A 22,078-nucleotide genomic window follows, 5' to 3' on the forward strand; every position below is an offset into this window, starting at 1 on the left:
TGGTCTGTGTTTACTTCCTGTCAGACATACACTTCAAAACATTTCCACCAGGAAATACAAAGGGACCCATTCAGAGTGTTTATCTTTATCGAGTTTTAAATGGTCTATCGGATCACGGCAGCTGCTGTACAGACAGAATCACTGTGACGTTGCAACAACAACAGTCACTTATGTGTAGACAACTCGCAATTAATTTAGATGTGGAGCTACATAAAACTGGCAAACTTTTAGATTTCTTTTGTCATTCATTTTTGAATATTTTCTCTGCTTTACCTTAACACTACCCAACAGAGGCTGCTGTAGACCAGCAACTCCAGTGTTCTGCTAAGCAAAGGCACTGTTTTGGTGAATTGAGTGTTGTGGCTTTGATATCACAGCTTTGATTCCCTGTTAGAAAAGGCTGTCGTACGTTGAGAGAAAGGTAGACAATATTCTAAATATAGTGTACACATAAAATGTAAAAGATACTTTCGGTTGGCCTTTTTTTTAGGTGGCTAGAAACTAACCAAGTGAGGCAGTGTTTGCTCACTGCCGTTTAATTTTATGTATGTGACGCAGAGGGTTTCTACCTGTAAGTTTTTGTAAATAAACGTTGGAATTTGGTCTACAGCCATCTGCCACTTAAAATAAGTGGGGCTTAAAGTGTGGGAGTCAATGGCCCCTTCCTTAATTCGGGCCTCCTTGCTTGGACTTCGCCCATCTTAGAACTTTGCCTTGATTTTCTTCTTATCTACCTGGAAAAAAAAGGTTTGTGACTGCTTGCACTGTGGGATGCTATTGTAGTGACAAACTCTTTGCAGACAGTCTGACAGACATATAAACACCTGACAGTGCACAAAACTGCTTCTGTGGTAGTTCCTGACAATACCTGCTGTTGTACTGTTGTCATGACTTAAAAAATAACCCCTTCGTTTTGCAATATTATGTTTATTTTTGGGATTTTTCTCCTATCTTAATTTTTTAAAAAATTTTTTTTGCCTCTACAGTCATCTGGAAATTTCTGAAATGAAATAATCAGAGAAAGTGAAATCACTGAACTGCTCACACTCATAGAGTTGATATGAAACCTGTCGTGAGAGCTTATACGTAGATGTGGCTTTATATTATTGGCTTTCCTTATATTCGTAGCTCAGTGAGACTCAACCATTGTTTAACTTTCCCTTCAGTTCCACTTTACTGACCTCATTTTGTTTTAATGTTGCTCCATCAGCTGTAAGACCAAGCTGTATCCAGATGACCTACCAAACACCAGCATCGTCATTGTGTTTCACAACGAGGCGTGGAGCACCCTGCTGCGAACAGTTCACAGTGTCATCAACCGCTCTCCCAGACACTTGCTGGTGGAGATTGTGTTAGTCGATGATGCCAGCGAGCGAGGTTTGTAGTTCGCTGTTTACCATTTTCTTCAAAAATTCAATGTGTGGGTAAAGTTTTTCTTTAAAATAACGACTGTGCAAAAAAACAAGCAATACCTGCCAAACACCTGTTATTGCTTTGGTTATTAGCACTAAGTATTAAAAACAGTTTGGGCGTTTCTGTTCGAAAAACAACAATCAATTAATCCTTTAAGTTGTTTTTGACTGATGACTAGACTGACAAGATCACTCTGCTGCTACACCTTTGCTGAAAAGTCTGTTGTTTTGTCACAGACTTCCTGAAGAAGAAGCTGGAGAACTACGTAAGGACTCTGGAGGTGCCAGTGAGGATCCTGAGGATGGAGCAGCGTTCAGGTCTAATAAGAGCCCGGTTGAGGGGGGCAGCCGCCACCAAAGGTCAGGTCATCACCTTCCTGGACGCTCACTGCGAGTGTACTGTCGGCTGGCTGGAGCCCCTGCTGGCACGCATCAAGGAGGACAGGTGGGAGCCCAAATGGACCACACTGAATGTTTCAAGTTGCTATGGTGCTCATGGTATTCTCATTGTCAATAACTTAAATCTTTGACCTGAAACATGCTTAAATAACACTGGCATTATCACATTTCACTTCAGTTGCATCATTGGGTGCTTGAGCCAAAGCTTGATCTTAATATTGATGGGACAGCAAACTATCAGTTATGAATACACTGCTGACAGGAGAAGATAATCATTTTGCATAGTTTGCTTCTGCCTCAGAGGAAAAGCTAGCTCTTATGACTGTAGTTTGTCTTTGTGTTAACTGTGCTAAAGCTGGGGCTAGTAGACGCTGGTATAGTCAAGATTAAAGTGGAAAAGGACACGTTAAGGCACAAATTCTTGTTTCACTTTTTTACATATTATAGTCAAAGGTTTTTACAAAGAGGATGTTGCCTGATAAGAAACTGAATCAGTCAACTTGAGCTCAGTGCAAATGTACAAATGTGGCATTATTTGGTTAATTATACACTATGCATACATTTCCAGAAAAGAAATCTCAACTAAAATTAAAACCTAAATGTGTATTTTGGAAGTTTTTTTCCACTTGTATGAAAGAAGATGTGTAAATTGACCAGTGCATGGAAAAACTGTTTTTACCTGGGGTGTCTCGCTTTAATTCAAAGAGACAATGAGTTTATTTGATTTCTGTTATATTTCAGACAATGAAGCTTTTGTTTCTTTCTGTTGTTAAAAAAAAAAACACAGAGGGTGTAACTACAGTGTGTGTGAGAGTGACATGAATGGATGGATGGATTGATAACGATTCTCCAGCGATCCATCTCATATTTGAGGTCAGACACATTCATTTTCCCTCAGGGAAGAAATCAGTATCATATTACTCAGAATATTATATCACAGAGCCATTACACTTTTAGTGAATGCTGCTGCAGATGTATTGATGTCTACAAGGATGGCTGCAGACTGATGAGATGGTGCAGAAAGTACATTAACTGCAAGATCACATGATTGATAATACAAGTTGTTTTGGTTTCAAAGAAGGGCCGACACAGTTAGATTTTGTTGTTCTGAGATATTCTAGCAGGAAATGTGCTCAAAATGCAAATGAATGTATTTCACTGTGTGCGTTCCATCAGATAATGAAATCCCCAAACTTATTTTGCAAGGTTGTAACTATACAGTGCATTATGTTATTATGTTATCATGATACAGTTACACTGAAATTCAATACAAGGTACAAGGTAGATTTATTGTCATTTGAAATGAAATTAAAGTTGACCATAAATCCTGCTACATCTTTTTGGTGTCAGAGGAGGAGTTGAGGCGAATGTAGTGGAGGAAGGCAGATTTAAGAACAGATTTAAAGTTTGACAGAAGCGTCATGATTGGTTGATAGAGACTGGCAAAATTTAATTGGTTGATTGGGAGAGCGAATGCTGATAATCAGCTTATTTGGAGAAGTGGGAGGAGATAGAGAACTGTGAATGAATGAAGTACAAAGTCTTCTTAACTGAACTAATGGTGAGTTTCAGTAAGTAAAGACGTGGTGTCTAGCCCTGAGAAAAAGTAGTCGATAAACCGATTAGTCAAGCAAAAGGTCAAAGGTCCAGTGTGTAGGACTTAGTTTGTTCAGCAGTGAGGTTGCAGAACTGAAACTTACCCTGTGTGTCTTGAATGAAGGCGAACTACGATGGCTGACATGAAAATGTGAATGGCCCTATCTAGAGTTTGGTTTGTCTTTTCTGGGCTACTGTAGAAACAACATGGCAGGCACCGTGGAAGAGGACCCACTAGGTATGTAGATATAAACGGCTCCATTTAAGGTAACAAAATTAAAACGGTTCTTTTTTTTAAGTGATTATAAACTAATGAAAACATAGTTATGAATATTATATGCCAGTTCTACCAATAGATGCCCTCAAATCCTACACACTGGACATGCAACAATTTTGATAATGGATTCATTAATCAACTAAAAATGCATAATATTTGCTGGTTCTGGACTCTGGGATGTGAGGATGTGCTGCTTATCTTGGTTAAATATGGTTGTAATTTGAATATCTTTGTGTTTTGGCCTGTTGCCATGTGAAACAAGACATTTGAAGATGCCTCATCTCAGAACTTGCGATGGCTATTTTCTGCTGTTTATTGACTATTCATTTTTATTGTTTCATTTCAGCACTTAAAACAAGTGGACATCCAACTATTTGAAAACCGTCCAACTTTTCTCTCCATTATGATCAATGAAAAATATACAGATGAAGCAATACTATAAATAATGACTAGTTGCAGGCCTGGTGTGATCAACACTTGGCTTTCAACCACTATCTAATTTGCCCTGATTCAGAGTGTACATGCTCTTTTATATAAGCTGTGGGGTAGAAACCACAGAAAATATCCATTTTTTATCATGTGTATTATATTTTTAGAATCGTTAGCAGGGCAGCATTTACTATAGACCATTTCAAACTTAAAAATATAAAAACCCTTTCTATTTCCTGTTGGAATGTTTGTTAACTCAGACGCTGACAAAGAACATAGACGTAAAGTCTTCATTTCTAACATCAGATGACTAACGTTAGTACAAATGTAAATCACTGAGGCAAACTGCAAGGCGTTGTAGCATATGTTCAAGTCCCAGTTTGGCAGATATTTACCTAACTCTTGAGCCCAGCCAAAATAATAATCAGAGCCATCTGGTTATGATTGCAGTCTGTTCAGCGATAACAGACCTACCCCGTTTGGTCATGGATCATAACTTAACATAAGCTATATTGGACTAAATGGGCTTCAGACAGAGCTATGATCTGTTTGGAAACCAATAACAAGAAAATGCTCATAGATAAAAACATAAGTCAACAAGAGGTAGTTTGTGTCTTTTAGTAAAAGCATTTTTCAGTCAAAGATGAATCAGCACAGATATGATGGTTATAGTGGGACTTGTTATGCCTGCCCCATTAACTTCAAAAGAAGTTGCACCAAAGTCTGACTCCAGTGCAAGTTCAAATGCTGTCACTGACATAATGACCCTTCCGTCTTTTTAGTTTCCTTGAAAGCTGACAGGAAGTAAACAGGAAGAAAACTTATGCCCTAGCAACAGAATAGCAGTAATTAATTTTGGCATTGAACTTTATACTGTATATTTTTGTGTCTTTCAGGACAGCAGTGGTGTGCCCTATCATTGATGTCATCAGCGATGAGACCTTTGAATACATGGCAGGCTCAGATATGACCTACGGTGGCTTCAACTGGAAGCTGAATTTCCGTTGGTACCCTGTCCCTCAGCGGGAGATGGACCGACGCAAGGGAGACAGAACACTTCCTGTCAGGTACACAAAGAAAAAATCCTCCTTTGAAGCTAAATCTAGATCATTTTCCAGGGGAATGTGTGACTGACTTTCCACTTGTGCAGTGTCTTTTGATTAAGAATTAAGAGAGAGGAGGTCAAATTACACAGAAAAGGCAAAGAGACACTTTTTGTAAGTTCAAACAGATGTTAGTTCTCAGTTTCTCATCTGAGCCAAAAGTGGGTTTATCTGTTACGGCAGCAGGCTACAGAGAAGGCTTGGATAGTTAGATTTTTTCACAAAATGAAAAGTGCCATTTTTATCCTGTAGATAGAAATAGATCTTTTTTCCTCTGTGTATCCCACTGTGCAAGCAACTGCCGAAATAGCATCCTAATAGTTGTGATTGTGCTCTGTTGAGGTCCAAGTCTGTGTGAGCTCATTTATTTTAAAAATAGAAAAACAAAAACTCTGCTGACAGTTGCCTTTTTTTGGGGGGGGTACACAGAGCTAGGCACAATTTGTCATCTGTATGCAAATCACTCCCAGCAACAAACAATATCCTTAATTAAGGGCCGACTTTAACATAGAAAGAATTAAAAGATAAAAGTAATTACCCCTCCAAGGCTTTGTTTCAAATTGTCAAACAAATTGGTCTTTTATTAAAATCTGAACGTTCCTCAGAGTTACACCAAGGTACTTAGAAATACAGCACGAATAGATGCATTATTTCTTTTTCTTTACTCGCAGGACTCCCACCATGGCAGGAGGATTATTCTCTATAGACAAAGCATACTTTGAAGAAATAGGAAGCTACGATCCAGGGATGGATATCTGGGGCGGAGAGAACCTGGAAATGTCTTTTCGAGTGAGTGACAGTTTATGAGGGAAACTACCTCAATGTTATCATGTCACCAGAGTGCGTTGATGTCAGCGGGTACATGCCAGCTCCCTTTATTGTATCCAAGTTTCCCTCACAAGCATTTTTTTCTTGAATCATGTCTCTTCCACTAAAAGGGAGGGTTCACCCCAAAATCAAAATTACATGTTTTTCCCTCTTCACTGTAGTGCTATTTATCAAGTTGCCGAGTTTTGGAGATATCCACCGTAGAGATATCTGCCTTCTCTCTAATATAATTGAACTAGATGGCACTCAACTTGTGGTGCTCAAAGCGCAGAAAGAAACACATTTGAAAAACTTCACAGCAATTTACAGAAATCATGACCCAGTAACTCAAGATAGTCCACAGACGTTGCTGTGAGCAGTTTCATGGAGGAACTATTTTCTCTCTGCCGACCTACACCCGCCAACTATATTACTCCACAGAGGAAGGCATGCATCTACTGCTAGCTCACGTAGCACTACTGAGCAAGCTAAGGTGACAGCTCAGTCGAGGAGGATAATATTACTGTATATATCTCCTGCTGTCATGAGCCTCTCCTTAATGAGTCGATACACGCTTCCTTCAATGTTTTGGAGAGAGTAGTTTGGTAGTAAGAAAATAGATCCTACGTGAAACTGCTCACACCATGGTCTGTGGATTATATTGAGTAATCAGGTCGTGAAATCTGGAGAGAGACATTGCTGTCGAGTTTTTCAGATATATTTTTTGGTGCTTTGAGCGTCACAAGCTGAGTTTCATCTAGGCAGACATTTCCACAGAATATACCTCCAGCACTCTGCAACTCTTTATTGATTTTGGGATGACCTGTTCTTTAAGACTCAAGGCAAAGATTCAAGGAAATACATAATAAGTGAAGTTAGGTGTCCTTACCTAACTTAACAATAAAAGATATATATTAGCATGTCTCTGAATGTTGTAAGGAAAAAAATGAAAAGATGTCAATAAGGCACATCAAATCGCGAAGCTTGATTTGCAGCTTCACATGTGACTGAATGGAAATGACTCGGATAGACGATAGTGTTTATTGTTTGCAAGCAGCAGTAACAAGGCGAAACTTTCTGCATAAATTCCAGACTGAAGACCCCCTCCTGCTCTCCTGGACTAATAAAATGCGGGTTTAAAGGGAAATGAGAGATTATAAAAAGAAACCTCTTGATGAAAGATCAAACACAACAAGATTATAAAAGTAATTTGATGATTTCTTTCTAAATCAGGTCTCCAGCTGAGATGCACCCACTACTACCATAGCTAGATGTTGAATAAGAAAACATATAAAAAAATAGATATTGGGTATTAATATGGTGCCCTTTTTCTGGAGGCCTGCTCGCTTGCAGAATTAATAATATTGTAATGTTCCTATTGAATACAGATTTGATCTATTTCTGAGGAGAAGGATGTAAAGCTGCTCTCTATGTGTCTGCAGATCTGGCAGTGCGGTGGCTCATTGGAAATTGTAACGTGTTCACACGTAGGCCATGTCTTCCGGAAGGCAACCCCATACAGTTTCCCAGGAGGAACAGGCCAAGTCATCAACAAGAACAACAGGCGCTTGGCTGAAGTCTGGATGGATGATTTCAAGGATTTCTTCTATATCATATCACCAGGTACAGAGCTGTGTGACTGCATCTCTCTGCTGCAGAAACAGCAGCGGTACATGTCGATAACTGTGCTAAAAAGGCATGATTTCTTCATGTTTTAAAAGTTTCAGCCGATATATAGTTCAGTCAGGGATTTAATAGATGTTTTATTCATTGCACACCGCCGTTCAAAAGAAGATATGAACAATCCTCATTACCAGACCTCTCTTTGCTACTTGCTGATATTACATTTACCAAATTGGTGTGAAAAGGAAAGACTTGTCTGCTCTTTTATTCTTTCTTTCTCTTGCATGCTACTTTTATCTTGCTCATTTAAGAATTCATATTTCTCCTTTTGCTGCGGCTCACATTGGAAGTGAACGCAGCTTTTGTCATCTCCAGCCTGGGATTAATTAATTCCTTTACTTTCATACACACAAGTTTTTAGTTCTCCTCTGAACTTGAGTTCAAAAATTTGTCAAAGATTGTCTCTTCTCCAAAAGACAGAGCTCAAACACACACATGGACAAACCAGAACAATAGGACAGTGCAGATTGAGAGATGAGTACCCCTCCATCTGTCGACTTAGTAATGTGATTACCCTTTAGCAGACAGCAGTGCCCCGGAAATCTCTGGTTAAATGTTTTAGATGCCAGCCAACCTATGAGGGATCATCTATAATCTGACGATCTGATGGCTCAAACTTTGACCTTCTCCTCCGCACATTCAGGCAGGATTCTCCTACAGGCAGGTGTGCAGGCAGAGCCACGGTCATGATGGATGAATCTTTCTGCGTATTGTGGCCCCACAATGACCGTCTGTTCCTCTAGGACATTAGGGAGAATGATCTGAGCCACACTGCTGCCAGACCTCACTTATTGGCACAGAGGAGCGTGGTATGCTTCTCAGGCTGAGTTTGGGAGTGGCATCTAGTGATCCTATTAAAAGTGCATCTCCCTCCTCGTCCCTCCTCTGCACTGGTGATTTCAAGATCGAAGAGGCTATTCATCATCTGCAACATGTGATGCTTAGACCCTACAGAGAGAGAAAGGGGAAATAAAGAGTGAGGGGAAGAAGAGTGGCCTCAGCTCTTGGCTTTTGTCTGCCAGCTTGAAATTTCTATTCCCCAGATTAAAGTGTAAGACACTGTTGGCGTCACAGAAGGTGCTGTTTGCATTGTCTGGCAGGTGTTTGATGGATAAATACACCGTTGTTCTGACATGTTGGATGGTTTTTAAATATTGTATTTTGTTTTCCCATATTGCAATCATGCTCTTTCATGATAAATTACCACACTGGATCTTTCTACGTGCAAGCTATGAGTCCTCAAGAGGCACTCTGGGGAGAAACCATCTGCCTAATGTGTTTGTAAGTGTCTGTGCCCAGTTGCTGTCTAATCCTTCCTTCGTCTTCAGTAGCAACATGGCCTGATACATCGCTAAAATAACAAACATCATGGCACATGGTATTACTCAACTGTGCATGAAGGAGGTGCCTTATTTAGAAACACACCATGTGTGAAAATGGGACTTAGTTTTCTCACATGCCCTCTTTGCTGAAATTAGGGGATTTATGTGTTAGAAAATCCTTCCATGACCACCCACACAACCCATTTTTTCAGGTAGAGTTGGAAGGTGTTATTTTAATATTATAAAGGGTCCCTCTGGTGTTTAGTGTTGGTGGTGCAGGAAAACAGGACTGTTCTTCTATTTTCAGAATAAGAAATGTAAACACAGACTCTGGAGTATGTTCAAGGAGTCCACAGTCAACATTACTGATGACGTCAATGAATTCACTGAAACTGAAACTTTCAGTAGTAAAACAACAGAAGCAGCTGTACAAAAAAATAACGTTTAATTATTCCACATCCAGAGAACGCGGAAGGTGGTCAGAGAAACATCCAGAAACATCCCGGATGCCAGAAATGCACTACAGCCTAAATAATAATGATTGCTTGTTATTATTATCATTGGTGCAAAAGACAGAAAGTGTAAAACAGTACTGGATTTACAGGTAAAACAATGATAGGAACAGGAGAAAATTACAGATAAATAAAACAAGGTGGTTTACAGCATTTAACATGATTCATATTTATAGAACTCAACAAATAACAAAAAGGATGAAATAATGGTCTGAATAATTCTAGTTATATTTTGCAAAAAAAAAACATTTGGAAAAAAATTGCATTTATGTGCACGATTGTGTCAGTGAAAAAAACAAAACAAATTAATATGAATGTTAAACAATTGTAATTATAATAACAATAATAATATATGTTTTTGGGAAACAGTAAAAATAGCTGGGCAGTAATAATAAGGAAGTAATGAAAAACAGTGACATAATTCAGTAGTTAGATATTAAGATATATCAGCTTTGTGTTAAGCTCCTGGCGGAGCACAAGTTGAAGGAGATTATGGGATCGTAGTCCACTGGAAAATGAAAATGATGTTTCCCTACATGTGTCTAAATTCTTGTCTTTGCGTTTGTCTGCAGGTGTGATGCGGGTGGACTACGGAGACGTTTCTTCCCGCAAAGAACTCCGCGAGGCCTTGAAGTGCAAACCGTTCTCGTGGTATCTCGAGAACATCTACCCAGACTCCCAGATCCCGAGAAGATACTACTCACTTGGTGAAGTATGAGCTTTCTCATTCTCTGATCTCCCGTACTGCAACAGATGCAGACTGCCTCTTTCTGCATTCAGTCAGATATGTCCTTGAAGCTTCCTGGCTGTGTTTTTCAGAAAGACAATATCACCGCGAGATGTATCAGAAAATCCCAGGATCCAGCAAAGGCTGAACGAAACCAGATAAAAACAAACATCCCCGGCTGTTCATATTGAGCATGTAGAATAAACAAACAAGGGGATGTTCGTGCAGTCAGTATTGATCCCAGTCACATGTTTACACAGTTCTGCTATGAATGCTGGGTAGCTGAGATAAGGCTCATGTATGCATTCTACACAGTCTCATGGCACAGTTTGTGTTGTATGTAGCGAGCAAAAAATTAATTATTAAAGAGAAAAAAGTGCAAATATAAGTCAGACTGTCTCAGACAGGGTTGTAAATTGTTAACCAGCCTGTCTTCCCATTTGTTAGAAAAATATTTATTCCCTCTTCTACAAATCTGATAAAAAACAAAGGACATTTTTAATCAGATGATTACTTTAGTGAGCAGAGATGGAACATACAAAGTAGTTACTGTAGAAATTATAGAGGGGATTGTGGGAACTGTGTGTTAATTTGCAGCTAATCCATGAGAATTCATGGTTAATTGTTTTCAAGATAACACAAGTTCCTTTTATGAGTTCACATAGAAATGTTTCTAAAATGACCTGAATTTGCCTCTTGATGCCCATGGCTCCGTGTCGACAGCAGTGCAGCATGAGGTAAAGTCAGCGCTGACATGCAGTGTGCAGTCTGCACGATAGACGGGCACCATTTAAATGTAATGTCAGCTGAAGAACTTGTGGTGAAATGAGCTTGTAATCCTCCAACATTTGTACAGCATGAGGTTGAGAGGATTTCTTCATTTGCGCTGCTCTGCTGTACTGCAGCACAAGCTCTTTCTCTCTCTCTCTTTAGCCACTGCAGCACCTCGGCTCCCATCTTCCTCTCAACCAGACCTCTCCCCACTGATTCCACTCCTCCATAACACACAGTCAGCCTTTCTTTAACAGCTGGAACCATTAGGTTTTATATCGCTTAATTATGAACGCCATTCTGTTTCTGCATGATAGGCATAATAAGTCGCTTAGGCAACATATAGAGCCAGCTCAGCTTTAGCGCTGTGAATGTATGAGTTCATTAGAAAGCTGAGTTGACTGTAAAGTCAGTGATAGCAGGGGATACGCAGGCTGTGCCGTCACATCACTTATCCATTTCAGCTTTAAAAGTCAAGATAATGAGTGGAATAATAAAATTTGATGACACAGTAAACGTTATATAGTGATTGTCTATGGCTTCAACTCACAAGTTCGTTATTGATTTATCTAAGAAATAACAGAGACAAACAGCTGCTGCAATTTCCCAAAGTCTAAGGCAGCAGTTTCAGATGTCTTATTAGTCAGACCAACAGTCCAGAGCCCAAAGATATTCACATGTAGGAAATTGAAATCAGCAAGCACATATTATATTATTTTGTTATACATACATGATATTATATTATCATATATATGGTGCATATGTGTGATAAAATATGTATTTTTATTTTTGTATTTCCTTGCTACACACCATGTGTGTATTACAATTATCCCATGCAGTCATCCTTCCATCCATGAACATAGTGTCTGTATAAGCAAAAGGTGTAGGTGCAAAGCTAAAATTTGTATTATTTAATTTTTTATTCACTCTTATTTGTAGTCTTTTGTTTTTATTTTGTTTCATTTAATTTCATCACTTTTTAAAAAAAAAAAGCTGCTGTAACAACGGTATATCCCCAGTTTGGTATTGTTTAGGTTTTCATCCTGTTTTTGCTTATAAAATGCCTAAACAATTATTCACCTTATTATTATTATTATTTTTAATTAGACTAATCACTGCAGCTCTAATGATTTTAGCCTATATCTTTAAATTCTTATGGCATCAGACTGTGGACTCTCGCAGAAAGACTAGATGATAAATAGTTTTTCATGATCACAGTTTGGATGTTAATTACTTGACACTAAACTTAAAAAAATGGGTCGAATTTGGCTGTGGTGGCTACTGTTAATGTCAGTATTGTCTGCCGCTTAAATTTAGTGTAAAGGAAAGTTCCAGAATGCTGAAGCTGAGACTTATGCGTGATCACTTTATTTATTGTATAGTGTAATTTCGTGTTTTATGCAACAAACAATTCAAACCCCAAAGATATTTAGTTTACAATCATATATGACTAAGAAATGAAAAATCAGGAATTTATATACAGTATATATATATATATATATATATCATGAAAATTAAACTTCTATTAACTGATTTTTAAAATACAGGCATAATAATTATTATTATTTTTAAAATAACAGGACATTCATGAGCTCCAACATAAAGAAAGTGGTGTAGAAAAGATAATTATTTTTTTAATGAGAAATACTGAGCAGGACCTGATGGGCTTCTGTTTGCTAAAGCTGCTAATAAGTATGAAATTAGCCGGTGACAGAAAGTTAATTCAGAATTAGACTTAAAGTGACTTCTAACTCTTTTATTTCTAATTTCCTGCCTTTAGATCAGAAATGTTGAGACGAACCAGTGTGTGGACAACATGGGAAGAAAGGAGAACGAGAAAGTCGGCTTTTTCAACTGTCATGGCATGGGTGGAAACCAGGTGAGGGGGAAACGCACAAGCAATTAAAGGACCAGTATGAAGGATTTAGGGAGCTTTACAAGCAGAAAAAGAATTCAATATTTATAATTATGTTTTCATTTGTGTATAATCATCTGAAATAAAGAATCCTTGAGTTTTGTTGCCTTCAAGTGAGACCCTTCTTATCCGCATAGGGAGTAGGTCTTAGAATTGATTTCTACTCCCTCAATGTGTGAAAACAGATAAGATTGTTTTATTCATTGTAAACTCACTGCCCCCATACTTCCATGTGTACCTAATTTTAGCACACATACATCCAGTAGATGGCACAAGAGGGAAGGGGCAAACGTTTCAGACAAAGACAAATGAGCTGGCAGTGGAGGAAGTTGTGATAATGTGCCTTTTACGGGAGGCACTGAGTCAGTGGCAGTAAACTGAGGCCATAGAATACAATGTAGCATGTACACAGAGTTCTTTTCATGATATTTCCCTCTTTAAAAATGTTTTCATGGTCATGTTTCATGTTATCTCCAGTGTAACAGTCAGTTTCATCCATATCTGTAAGATTTAAAAATACATACAAATACTGACAAAATAAAGACAGAGTATGGACAGAAGCCTCTGTCTGTGCCCGTTTACGTGTCTAACATTGAGCATAAATGAACCTTACACTGAGTCTGCCATGTTGCATCACCATGTTTCTGCAGTAGCACAGAGCAGACAAAACAAACACTGGCTTTAGAGAGGGCCTCTCATGTTTTCTTCTCACCTGAAGGTTCAACTATTCACTAAGAAAAGGGAGGAGTTTTTAGTTTGCTGCAATCTGCAACCTCACCACTAGATGCCGCTAAATTCTACACACTGGTCCTTTAAATGTAAAATGTATTGTTTGTAATCTGGATTCTGTTTTAAAACTATCTACACACAATGTCCTACGAACATGAACTGGAGTCTTTTAGAGGTATTTCATAACTGTTGTAAGTGGAATGTAGAATAAATCTTTTTTAAATTAACATAAAACCAGCCGAGCTTTTGATACTTCTTTATCCTAGATACATGAGCTTTGGGATTTCGTCTTTGCTCGAAAGCTTGAGCTCAATCGGGTTGGAGGCAAAGTGTGTGTGAAATGCCAATTTTTAAGTCAATCCACAGATTTTCAATACAATTCAAGTTGGGGGTTTTGCCAAGTTCTTCTTTCTCGTTTATAAAGTCCATTGTTGATTTGGCTCCGTGCTGTGGGTCATTGTGAAGTCTTGGCATTTTACGTTTAGTTTGAGCCAAGAATTTGATTGGAATTTGGTGTAATCATTGTTCCCTCTGTCCTTGAAACTCTTGTTATGTGTGTAGCTGCACAACACAAGACAGAATCTCAGTGTAACCCATGAAAAGGGGGCAGAAAACACTTAAACTGTACTCATTTTGTACTCAGAATTATATCAGGCTTTGCCCCCAAAAAACATAAAGATCATGATCATGATAATCATGAATAAATATGCCAAATCATTAACATATCTTTTCATTAAAGAGAGCATTCAGCATAATAATGCTGTTTATTTCTAGAAATCTCAATAATGATGTTGATGCTTCATCTTTTGAGAGCGATGTCTTGTTTTTCCAGGTCTTCTCTTACACGGCAGATAAAGAAATTAGGACAGACGACCTCTGTCTGGACGTCTCCCGCCTCAACGGACCTGTCGTCATGCTCAAGTGTCACCACATGAAGGGCAATCAGATGTTCGAGTACGATGCCGAGGTAGGATTCATATTCCCCGTAGCGGCCAAATAATCCATAACCAGGTTGCAATTGCAGGCGGCCAGTCTCTGTTTCCCGATGCCTGATATTTTGAAAAATGACTTTAGTGAAATGCCGATTGATTGTGTTGTCATTGGGGAGGATTTGGGAAGTGTAAAATGGGAAAAGGAGTACCAGTTTGCAGCCACCAGATGGTGCTGTGTGTCAGTTTTTCACAGCGCATCAGCGGCGTCTCTGCTCTCATGCTCTCTCCTTTCACTCAGTTTGTTGGCAAGTGGGAATATGATTTCGAGGTAAGCTGTTCAACTCATCGCTCCTGAATATTACCCAGTAGTTTAAGTACTGTGCAGTGTTGTGATTTATCCCATTATTCTGTGTGTCAGTGGTTATTAGAGTAGATGATTTATGAATTATCATTTTTGGCAGAGGAATGAAGCTGCATATTTAATGGATTTTGATCCTAATGTATTCTTTAAAATTTATCTTATTTTTTAGTCATCACACAAAATTCTGCAAAGCAAATACAGTAAGTCAGGTGTTCATGCGTGTAATACCAAAGCAGTCTAACACAATGGTCCTGTAAAATAAACTTATAATGGTCAGTTTTTGTTAAAACTTTTTTAAATTAAAAAAAAAAAAATATTTAACCTTTGTTTAACCAGGTAAAGCTTGTCAGGATATAAAATCTCTTTTTCAAAAGCGACCTGGCCAAGAGACAGCAGAAAATCCCTACTCTGAATTTTGTAAATTTTGCCTGTGTTAAATATCACCCATCATAAATTTAAAAAAACAAAAATCCTAAATCAATTGAAACCAAAATAAATACAATGAAACTTAAACTAATAAAAACTAAACTTAAGCTAAATATTTATGAAACTAAAAATAATCGAACAAGCAAACCAACTCTGGAAACTAAACTGAGTTGGAAACAAAAATTAAAAAGAAATTCAAATAGAAACTAATGAAAAACACACAACTACAATAGCTACACTCAATAATCTGGAGGATGTAGTTTGTTGTGCGTTTGAACTGTTATTGCATTAACGTAGAGGTGTTTCTGCTGTTTAATCTCCCTTAATTGAAATAAAGGTGGTGGACACAATTATAGAGACTCCTGCTAGTTTAAAAAACAAACCTAACCCAAAAGCATTCTTATGTCCTGTGGTAAACTACAGACTTTATGGCCTGTAAAACACACTCAGGCAAGACACTATTGTATTTATACAATATATAAATGCGTCAGTGAGTCACACTTAATTCATTTATTTTATTCACAAAGATAACATGAATGACAAAGCCATAAAAACTCAGCATAATAAGCAGTTATTACTTTATACTCCTGGCTATACAAGCTGTAATTTTCTTCCGTTTTCAATCCAACACAAAAACAGATGTTGCCGGCTCTTAAATAAAGAACAGAGAGGTATTTTGAATCTCATAAGAAAACAAAAATATTCTCCTGCAGCTCTGTTGACTCCGAACTCAAAGTACATTATGGATATACAACACAAAAAGCATCTTTTAAATTAACAATTTATGCTTTTTCCTTTAAACCACTGGGAGACAGTTAGAAAAGACTGCACAGGATGCAGTGTTATCTATCAGTGATTGAGATGTCCTATCCCTGGCATGTAGATATGACAAGGTGAGGAAGCCTGGAGGCCTTTCCATCAAGCGCTGAACAAACCCTCAGAGAAATCCTTTCATTACACTTTGTTCTCTGGGTGCATTCTTAATATGGAAAAACTGAATAATTCATAAACGGAGAGGACTGGTCTCTGTTGTAAACAGCAGTGGAGTTTCACCGCTGTCAGTGGCCGAGGTTATTTTAAGCCCAAAGTGTGATGGACAGGGACCGAGTCCTGGGTGACTACAGTACCATTAACATTTCATCTGCTCATCAGTTTAACTTTCACAGGAATACCTGACTCTTCCTTATTCCTGCTGAATAAATTCACAACGGTGACAGACAGCCTTCCTTATTTTCCACCTGCTCTGCTGTTTTAGCCAGAAATAAGATGTGTTTGCTGAGTCAAACAATCACACATGAAGACACCAGTTATTGGGGCAAATTATTCCACTTATTTTACTCAGAGAGTTTAAGTTTTTTCATCTTCCAATTCAGTCCAGCTCGGCTTTGGTCAACGTGCGAGATTTTGTGTTAACTTTGTAGAGATGAATAGTTTTCTTGCTATGTTTTTCCAGTCATAGCTGCCAGGCTGTCTCAGCCACAAGAATGTTTTAGCTGCCAAAGTAAAGACTATGTATGTATCTATGTATCTATCTATGTGTCTATCTATCTATAGTGTTTTTCTCACTGTGTAATTAGAGAACATTGTTATCATGGACTATCAAATTTACAAATTCAGTCATATGAGATGGTAGAGATGGGGAAAGATATCTGTGTTAACAACATTGACAATATATGCATCGACAATATAACTCAATGGTTATAAAATTTGGACTTAATTATGTTAAACGATGGACGGTCTTTGTCCATTGTGTTAGGCAGCCATATTTGTTTTGTTTTTTAGTTGCATGTATAAAGCTTTGACACGGATGGTATTTAAAAGTCAGATACTTGTTATTGCAATAACTCCGATGTGACATAAATTTGCCACAGGTTGTACCAACCAATCAAAAAGGTGAAGCAAAACATGTCAAAACATCTGAGCCAAAATTTACCTCAATTACTACACCTAATAACCGATTAAAAATAACTCCTTAAAATGAGACAAACAGTTACTGTCAAAATCTGTACAATGCCAAACAACAAATCTTTTTTTATTCTACAAGTCATCAAATGGGTGATATCAACAAAACAAGTTAAAAAAAGGGTAAGAGGGCTGATCAGACAATAACCATTCTCAAATGATTAAAAAATGCCATATATTTCCCATCCAGTCTTTTATCGTATTTAAAAAAGTAATTTACTATTTTCATCTATTGTACAGTTTAAATAACATGTTAAGGATGTTTTTATCAATATATTTATCAATGTTTTATGGTTAACCCTTTTTTTCCTAACCATAAGCAAGGGTTTTTGTGCCTAAACATAACCACACATTCACCACAGCATTGTTGAAATGTGATTTCAGAGTATCTTTACAGAAACGTACATTGCATACATTTATTCTGGCAGTTGTGGTGAGGATTTAAGTCCAGGTTTTGAACGCTTTAAATAAACAACACACCTTTTCTATTTGAATAAGCTGTCATTGGAAAACATCACCTCATATTAAACTAGAGAAGTTGGCTGTGAAGAACAGATGGATTCATTTAAAGATAATTGATGACTCTCAGACTTACCTGACTACCATCTGTCCCTTTCACTCCCGCCTCACCACAGAAGCACACCTTCCTCCACATCATCACCCAATCATGTCTGACCATCAGCCGTCTGGAGGACGGTACCTACGGCCCCACGGTGGAGTATTGTAACAACAGTCCCATACAGGCCTGGATGCTCCACAACTACACACGTCTGGAAGTCGCCAGACGCCTTTACTTCAATCCCACTGATTATTTTCTCTAAGCTGTAGGGCCTCAGGTGAGCAGGTTAGTACAAATTAAGAGTAGAAGCTGGTGATCATTTTAGCTGCTCCGGAGTGATGTAGTTTGTCCTTAGCGTTATTAGAAGTAGATTAGTTTGACCTGTTTGGGTTTTAATAGGTACCTTTATAGCTGATTCTTGTCTTGTTTGTAGCAGATGTTTTTTTAAGTTGTTTTTGTCAGTGAGAGCAGATGAATGCACAGCTTGTTGTCATGATGTTGATCTTTCAGGTATTAGTCAGAATGTGCATGCAAATTGTTTTAGGAAGCATTAAGTAGCTTTTACCGGTGACCTTTCAGAAGAAACATATGAAGACAGGGCCAGAGGCGCATCAAGCAGTGACAGATGTCCCATCAAGATGGTTCTGTGTGTAAGATGCTATCTGCAAGACCTTTAGCCAGGCTTCATGCTAAATTAGATCTCATTTGATATTTATTTTCCAACATAAATATTTTATTTTGATGTGAAAATCCACTGACTGTCCCCTGGACTGCCTGCGCCGGGTGAATGATGCCGGAGATGGAGGAGGACGTGTTTATTTTTAGCTGATTATCTACGCGTAGGGCTGATTGAAATGGGCTCACCATTGTTTACAAGTTCTTTTGAAGTGATCCTTCATTGTGAACCTGCCTTTCATGGCCCTGGCCTCTCAGGCCTCTCTCCTATTGCCTTGAAGCAGCTGTGTGCACTGTGTGCCATGTACATATTGTAAAACCAATGAATCCCAATCATGAGTGCTTTCACCACTCGGCCTGCTTATTTACATATGTTTGTGAGAAACCTTTTTTTTTGCCCGGCATTTCAGGGTTGTTGTTTTCCTGTTTTTTCACAGTCTATCATTTTCTCTGTAGCCTTTTCTGTTTTGCTGAGTTATATGGTGTTTGCACCTCAGAGTCCTGTACTGTTGTATCGCTCAAAAAGCTAAAGAGCAATTTCACTGTAGCATGCCACAGTTTTTGTGTCCAAGCAGGGTAAATTGGGTAAGGAGCTCCCAGGGCTGCTGGTGTGTGTCAGAGTTTCAGCAGTAAAGTGACCTGCTGTTAGATGGCCTGATTTGCTGTTCACACTCAGAGGTCCTAGTGGTATAGCCAACACCAGCAGAGAGCACATACATACAAGCAGGGCACCATTAGAGCAAATGAGACTGTTGCCTGACTCTGCCGTGAGACAAAAGGAATCCGCTCCTTTTTGTATTTCCCACAAAAAGCAGCCTAGGCCCTCCAGATCTCCTCCCAGAGTCAGCACAAGATTGCGTCAAACAGGAACTCGTGTGCCTTTCAGCAAGTCCACTGCGCTGCTTGGCGACAAAGAGGATACTTTTCCTCAACCGGGGCTTATGTTTAGAAACCATCCTCATTTAATTAGCCGGTCTCAGCTGTGCACACACTCAGCGACTTGCTCCGGAGACGCTGGTTGGTTTGCTGGGAGGCTGAGATGGGAGTTTTCTCTGCCCCAAAGGAGGCATGAAATAATTATGAGCAAAGGACAAGACCTCCACATTTCTAGTATTTTCATTAAATGTGGAACGGGTTTTCTACCCTCCACTGTTATACTCGTCTTCTGTCATCTCTGCCACTAGAGCAGCTTTGGATCTTTGAATGAAAAGAAAAAATACTATTCTCATTATCGCCTAAGCCAGGTTCTTATGATTTATAGATTAGATCTACCTCCAGTTCTGAGAAGCTTCATGTACCAATACACAGTTTAAAAGAACTATTTGTTCATTGTACTGCCGTTCATTTGCAAATTGACATATAAATTACACATCTTTAAACCTGGCCTCTGTTAAAAAATAATGTCCTTCAACATAGTATGAAAAGTAAAATGTCTCTAGTTTTGGGCTACCTTATTGTTCATTTCTTCAGTTTTTTGGCAGGTGCGTAAGGTCGTACGCCACCTGCTCTCTTTGTTCTTGTTCTGTTTGAACAAATGCGCCCTGTGGGGCGGTCTGCAATGTGTACTTCAGGAAAGATGTGTGTGCGCGTGTGTGTTTGTGTATGTGTGTGTGTGTGTTTGTGTGTGTGTGTGTGTGTGTGCGCACTTCTTTGTATCCAGGCAGAGAATGTCAGGCCCTTGTGTTTTATAGCTAAAGATCAAACACGGCCCAAGCGTCTCTGTGTGCTCATTAGTCTGAATATCCTCTGTCAACAGTCAAAGCACAATCTTGTTTTAATGAAGAATTATGCCTCGTATACAGGATAATCATGTCAGCGTTCAGGTTTTAATGCCACATGCAGACTAAGCTTATAGATATTTACATGTATTTTCTATAATGTGTGCTGTTCTGTTTACTTTGAAAATGACTCCTGAGACGGCAGCAAGGTGAAACTGAGGTTAGCTTTCATTTTGTGATCATGTATATTGCAAGTTTTAAGATATAACAGTGCTTAATGGTGTCTCAGTGGTACCTAACATTTTATTTTTAACTTAATTTCCCCAATTTCTCTCCACCCATTGTTCCCCTCCCTTACAAACCAACTTCAGCTTCTCTCCATCTCTTCTACATCTCTGCATGTGATCATTAGGGCGAGAAAAGAAACTCAAGTGAAGAGCAAAATTGCGGAAGCGTGTTACTTCTGAGGGAATGAACATAAATGGTTAATCAAGGCCATTGAAAGCTCTCTTCCACTTGTTGGGGGGGGGGTGTTATCTCTGGAGCCTTTGTGGCAGATAGCCGCAGATTTCTGTGCTCGCTTGTTCATATGGTGCTTGAGTTCAGCTCATCACAACAGGTGTGTTTTTCCAGTCTGGACATTTTAAAAGGGCTTGTCCTGTCTTCTGGCTCCTCTGGTTTGTGTGATAGAAGAGTAAACAGAAAGGACGGACAAACAAGAGGGGACAATGTGTTGAGTTGAGCAGGAGGTACATTTGAGAGGACGGGGAAAACTGCAGAGTGAACAACAAAAATAACAGGAATGTTTGAGGTCAGAAGTAGCCGCCCCACTTCAGCTAGTGTTACTTTGTTTTTTGGGTTAACGCTCTTTCTCAAACACTGTTGTTAGTGGTCAGATGTAGCCCATAACCACTCCATCCAGATTGCTGTTCTAGTATCCCTGTCAAAGTCATAGCATGGATTTAACATGCATAGTGATAGCGGTCATTCTAACATAAGTTAGGAGTTGGCCGATTTTTCTCCACTTCTTTCACCTGAAGGAAATTTGAATGAATATTGATCTAACGTCAATGATGACTGCCTAGCTTAATGATTTTAACTGACAGTTGATATGGGCAACTAGTTTGTTTGCTAGTTTCCATGACAACAACAAGGTAATGAAATACCTTAATTTTAAATAAATTCTTTTGTCAAATTCTAATTTTCTTTGATAAGTAGGTTAGCCAAATTGTATATCAGCTACTTTGTATCACATAAGGCTTCCACTTTGCGTTCTTGATCAGTGCATTTATTTTTTCAGTACCAGCTGGCGGTTGTTTTGTAAATTTATCCCTTACACAGCCTACTGTAGTCTGTAGATGCTAACTTCTCCATACACCACAAACCCACTGAAGGGTCCAAGTTTTAAAGCTTTGTGCAGGGTCCAAAAACTGAAGAAACAATCCTCATGATCCTAAATTTAAACTCTGTCTTGTTTTGCCTGTGACTCACACAAGCTGATGCTGTATGTACGCACATTCAGTGGCACATTTGCTCCACAAATGGTCCACATCTGTGACGTCGTCAAAGTAGACAAAGTACAAGATAAGTTGAATAGCTCACAGTGATTTGCAGCTGACAGTGCACCTGCTCAAGCTTGGAGGATGACGTATCACATGCAGCTTTTACTTTGGTCGTTAGTCATCTTCCCATTGTAGCGACAACTCTCTTTTATTCACTTTGAGCACAAAGGTAATTCTTTAAAAAACAAATTTGTCAAATAG

The 22,078-nt window shown here is 38.7% G+C and overlaps 1 protein-coding gene and 1 long non-coding RNA gene across 5 annotated transcripts in view; one reads left to right on the forward strand and one right to left on the reverse strand.

Annotated features, from left to right (window-relative positions):
- galnt13 (polypeptide N-acetylgalactosaminyltransferase 13) overlaps window positions 1-22,078 on the forward strand; it is a 48,703-nt gene that overhangs the window by 21,108 nt on the left and 5,517 nt on the right. The window contains exons 4-13 of one of the 4 annotated variants that reach the window (XM_088083188.1): window positions 1,211-1,377; window positions 1,650-1,857; window positions 5,010-5,180; window positions 5,888-6,005; window positions 7,466-7,646; window positions 10,113-10,252; window positions 12,819-12,917; window positions 14,515-14,649; window positions 14,913-14,942; window positions 17,999-18,199. In XM_088083188.1, the coding sequence (XP_087939314.1) occupies window positions 1,211-1,377; window positions 1,650-1,857; window positions 5,010-5,180; window positions 5,888-6,005; window positions 7,466-7,646; window positions 10,113-10,252; window positions 12,819-12,917; window positions 14,515-14,649; window positions 14,913-14,942; window positions 17,999-18,184 (1,435 nt within the window). In that variant the 3' untranslated portion in view covers window positions 18,185-18,199. Of the gene's footprint in view, window positions 1-1,210; window positions 1,378-1,649; window positions 1,858-5,009; window positions 5,181-5,887; window positions 6,006-7,465; window positions 7,647-10,112; window positions 10,253-12,818; window positions 12,918-14,514; window positions 14,650-14,912; window positions 14,943-17,998; window positions 18,208-22,078 lie in introns of all 4 variants that reach the window. The other 3 variants (XM_088083187.1, XM_042495121.2, XM_042495123.2) reach the window with 3 other exon arrangements.
- On the reverse strand, window positions 7,051-12,450 carry LOC148188500 (uncharacterized). The gene is made up of 2 exons (XR_015777630.1): window positions 10,245-12,450; window positions 7,051-8,654 (listed from the first exon to the last, which is right to left on the reverse strand). It is a non-coding gene; the product is annotated as an uncharacterized LOC148188500 (long non-coding RNA).

The sequence above is a fragment of the Plectropomus leopardus genome, chromosome 10 (assembly GCF_026936395.1).
Source record: "Plectropomus leopardus strain MGB_pleo_1.0 chromosome 10, ASM2693639v1, whole genome shotgun sequence".
Lineage (NCBI taxonomy): Eukaryota > Metazoa > Chordata > Actinopteri > Perciformes > Serranidae > Plectropomus > Plectropomus leopardus.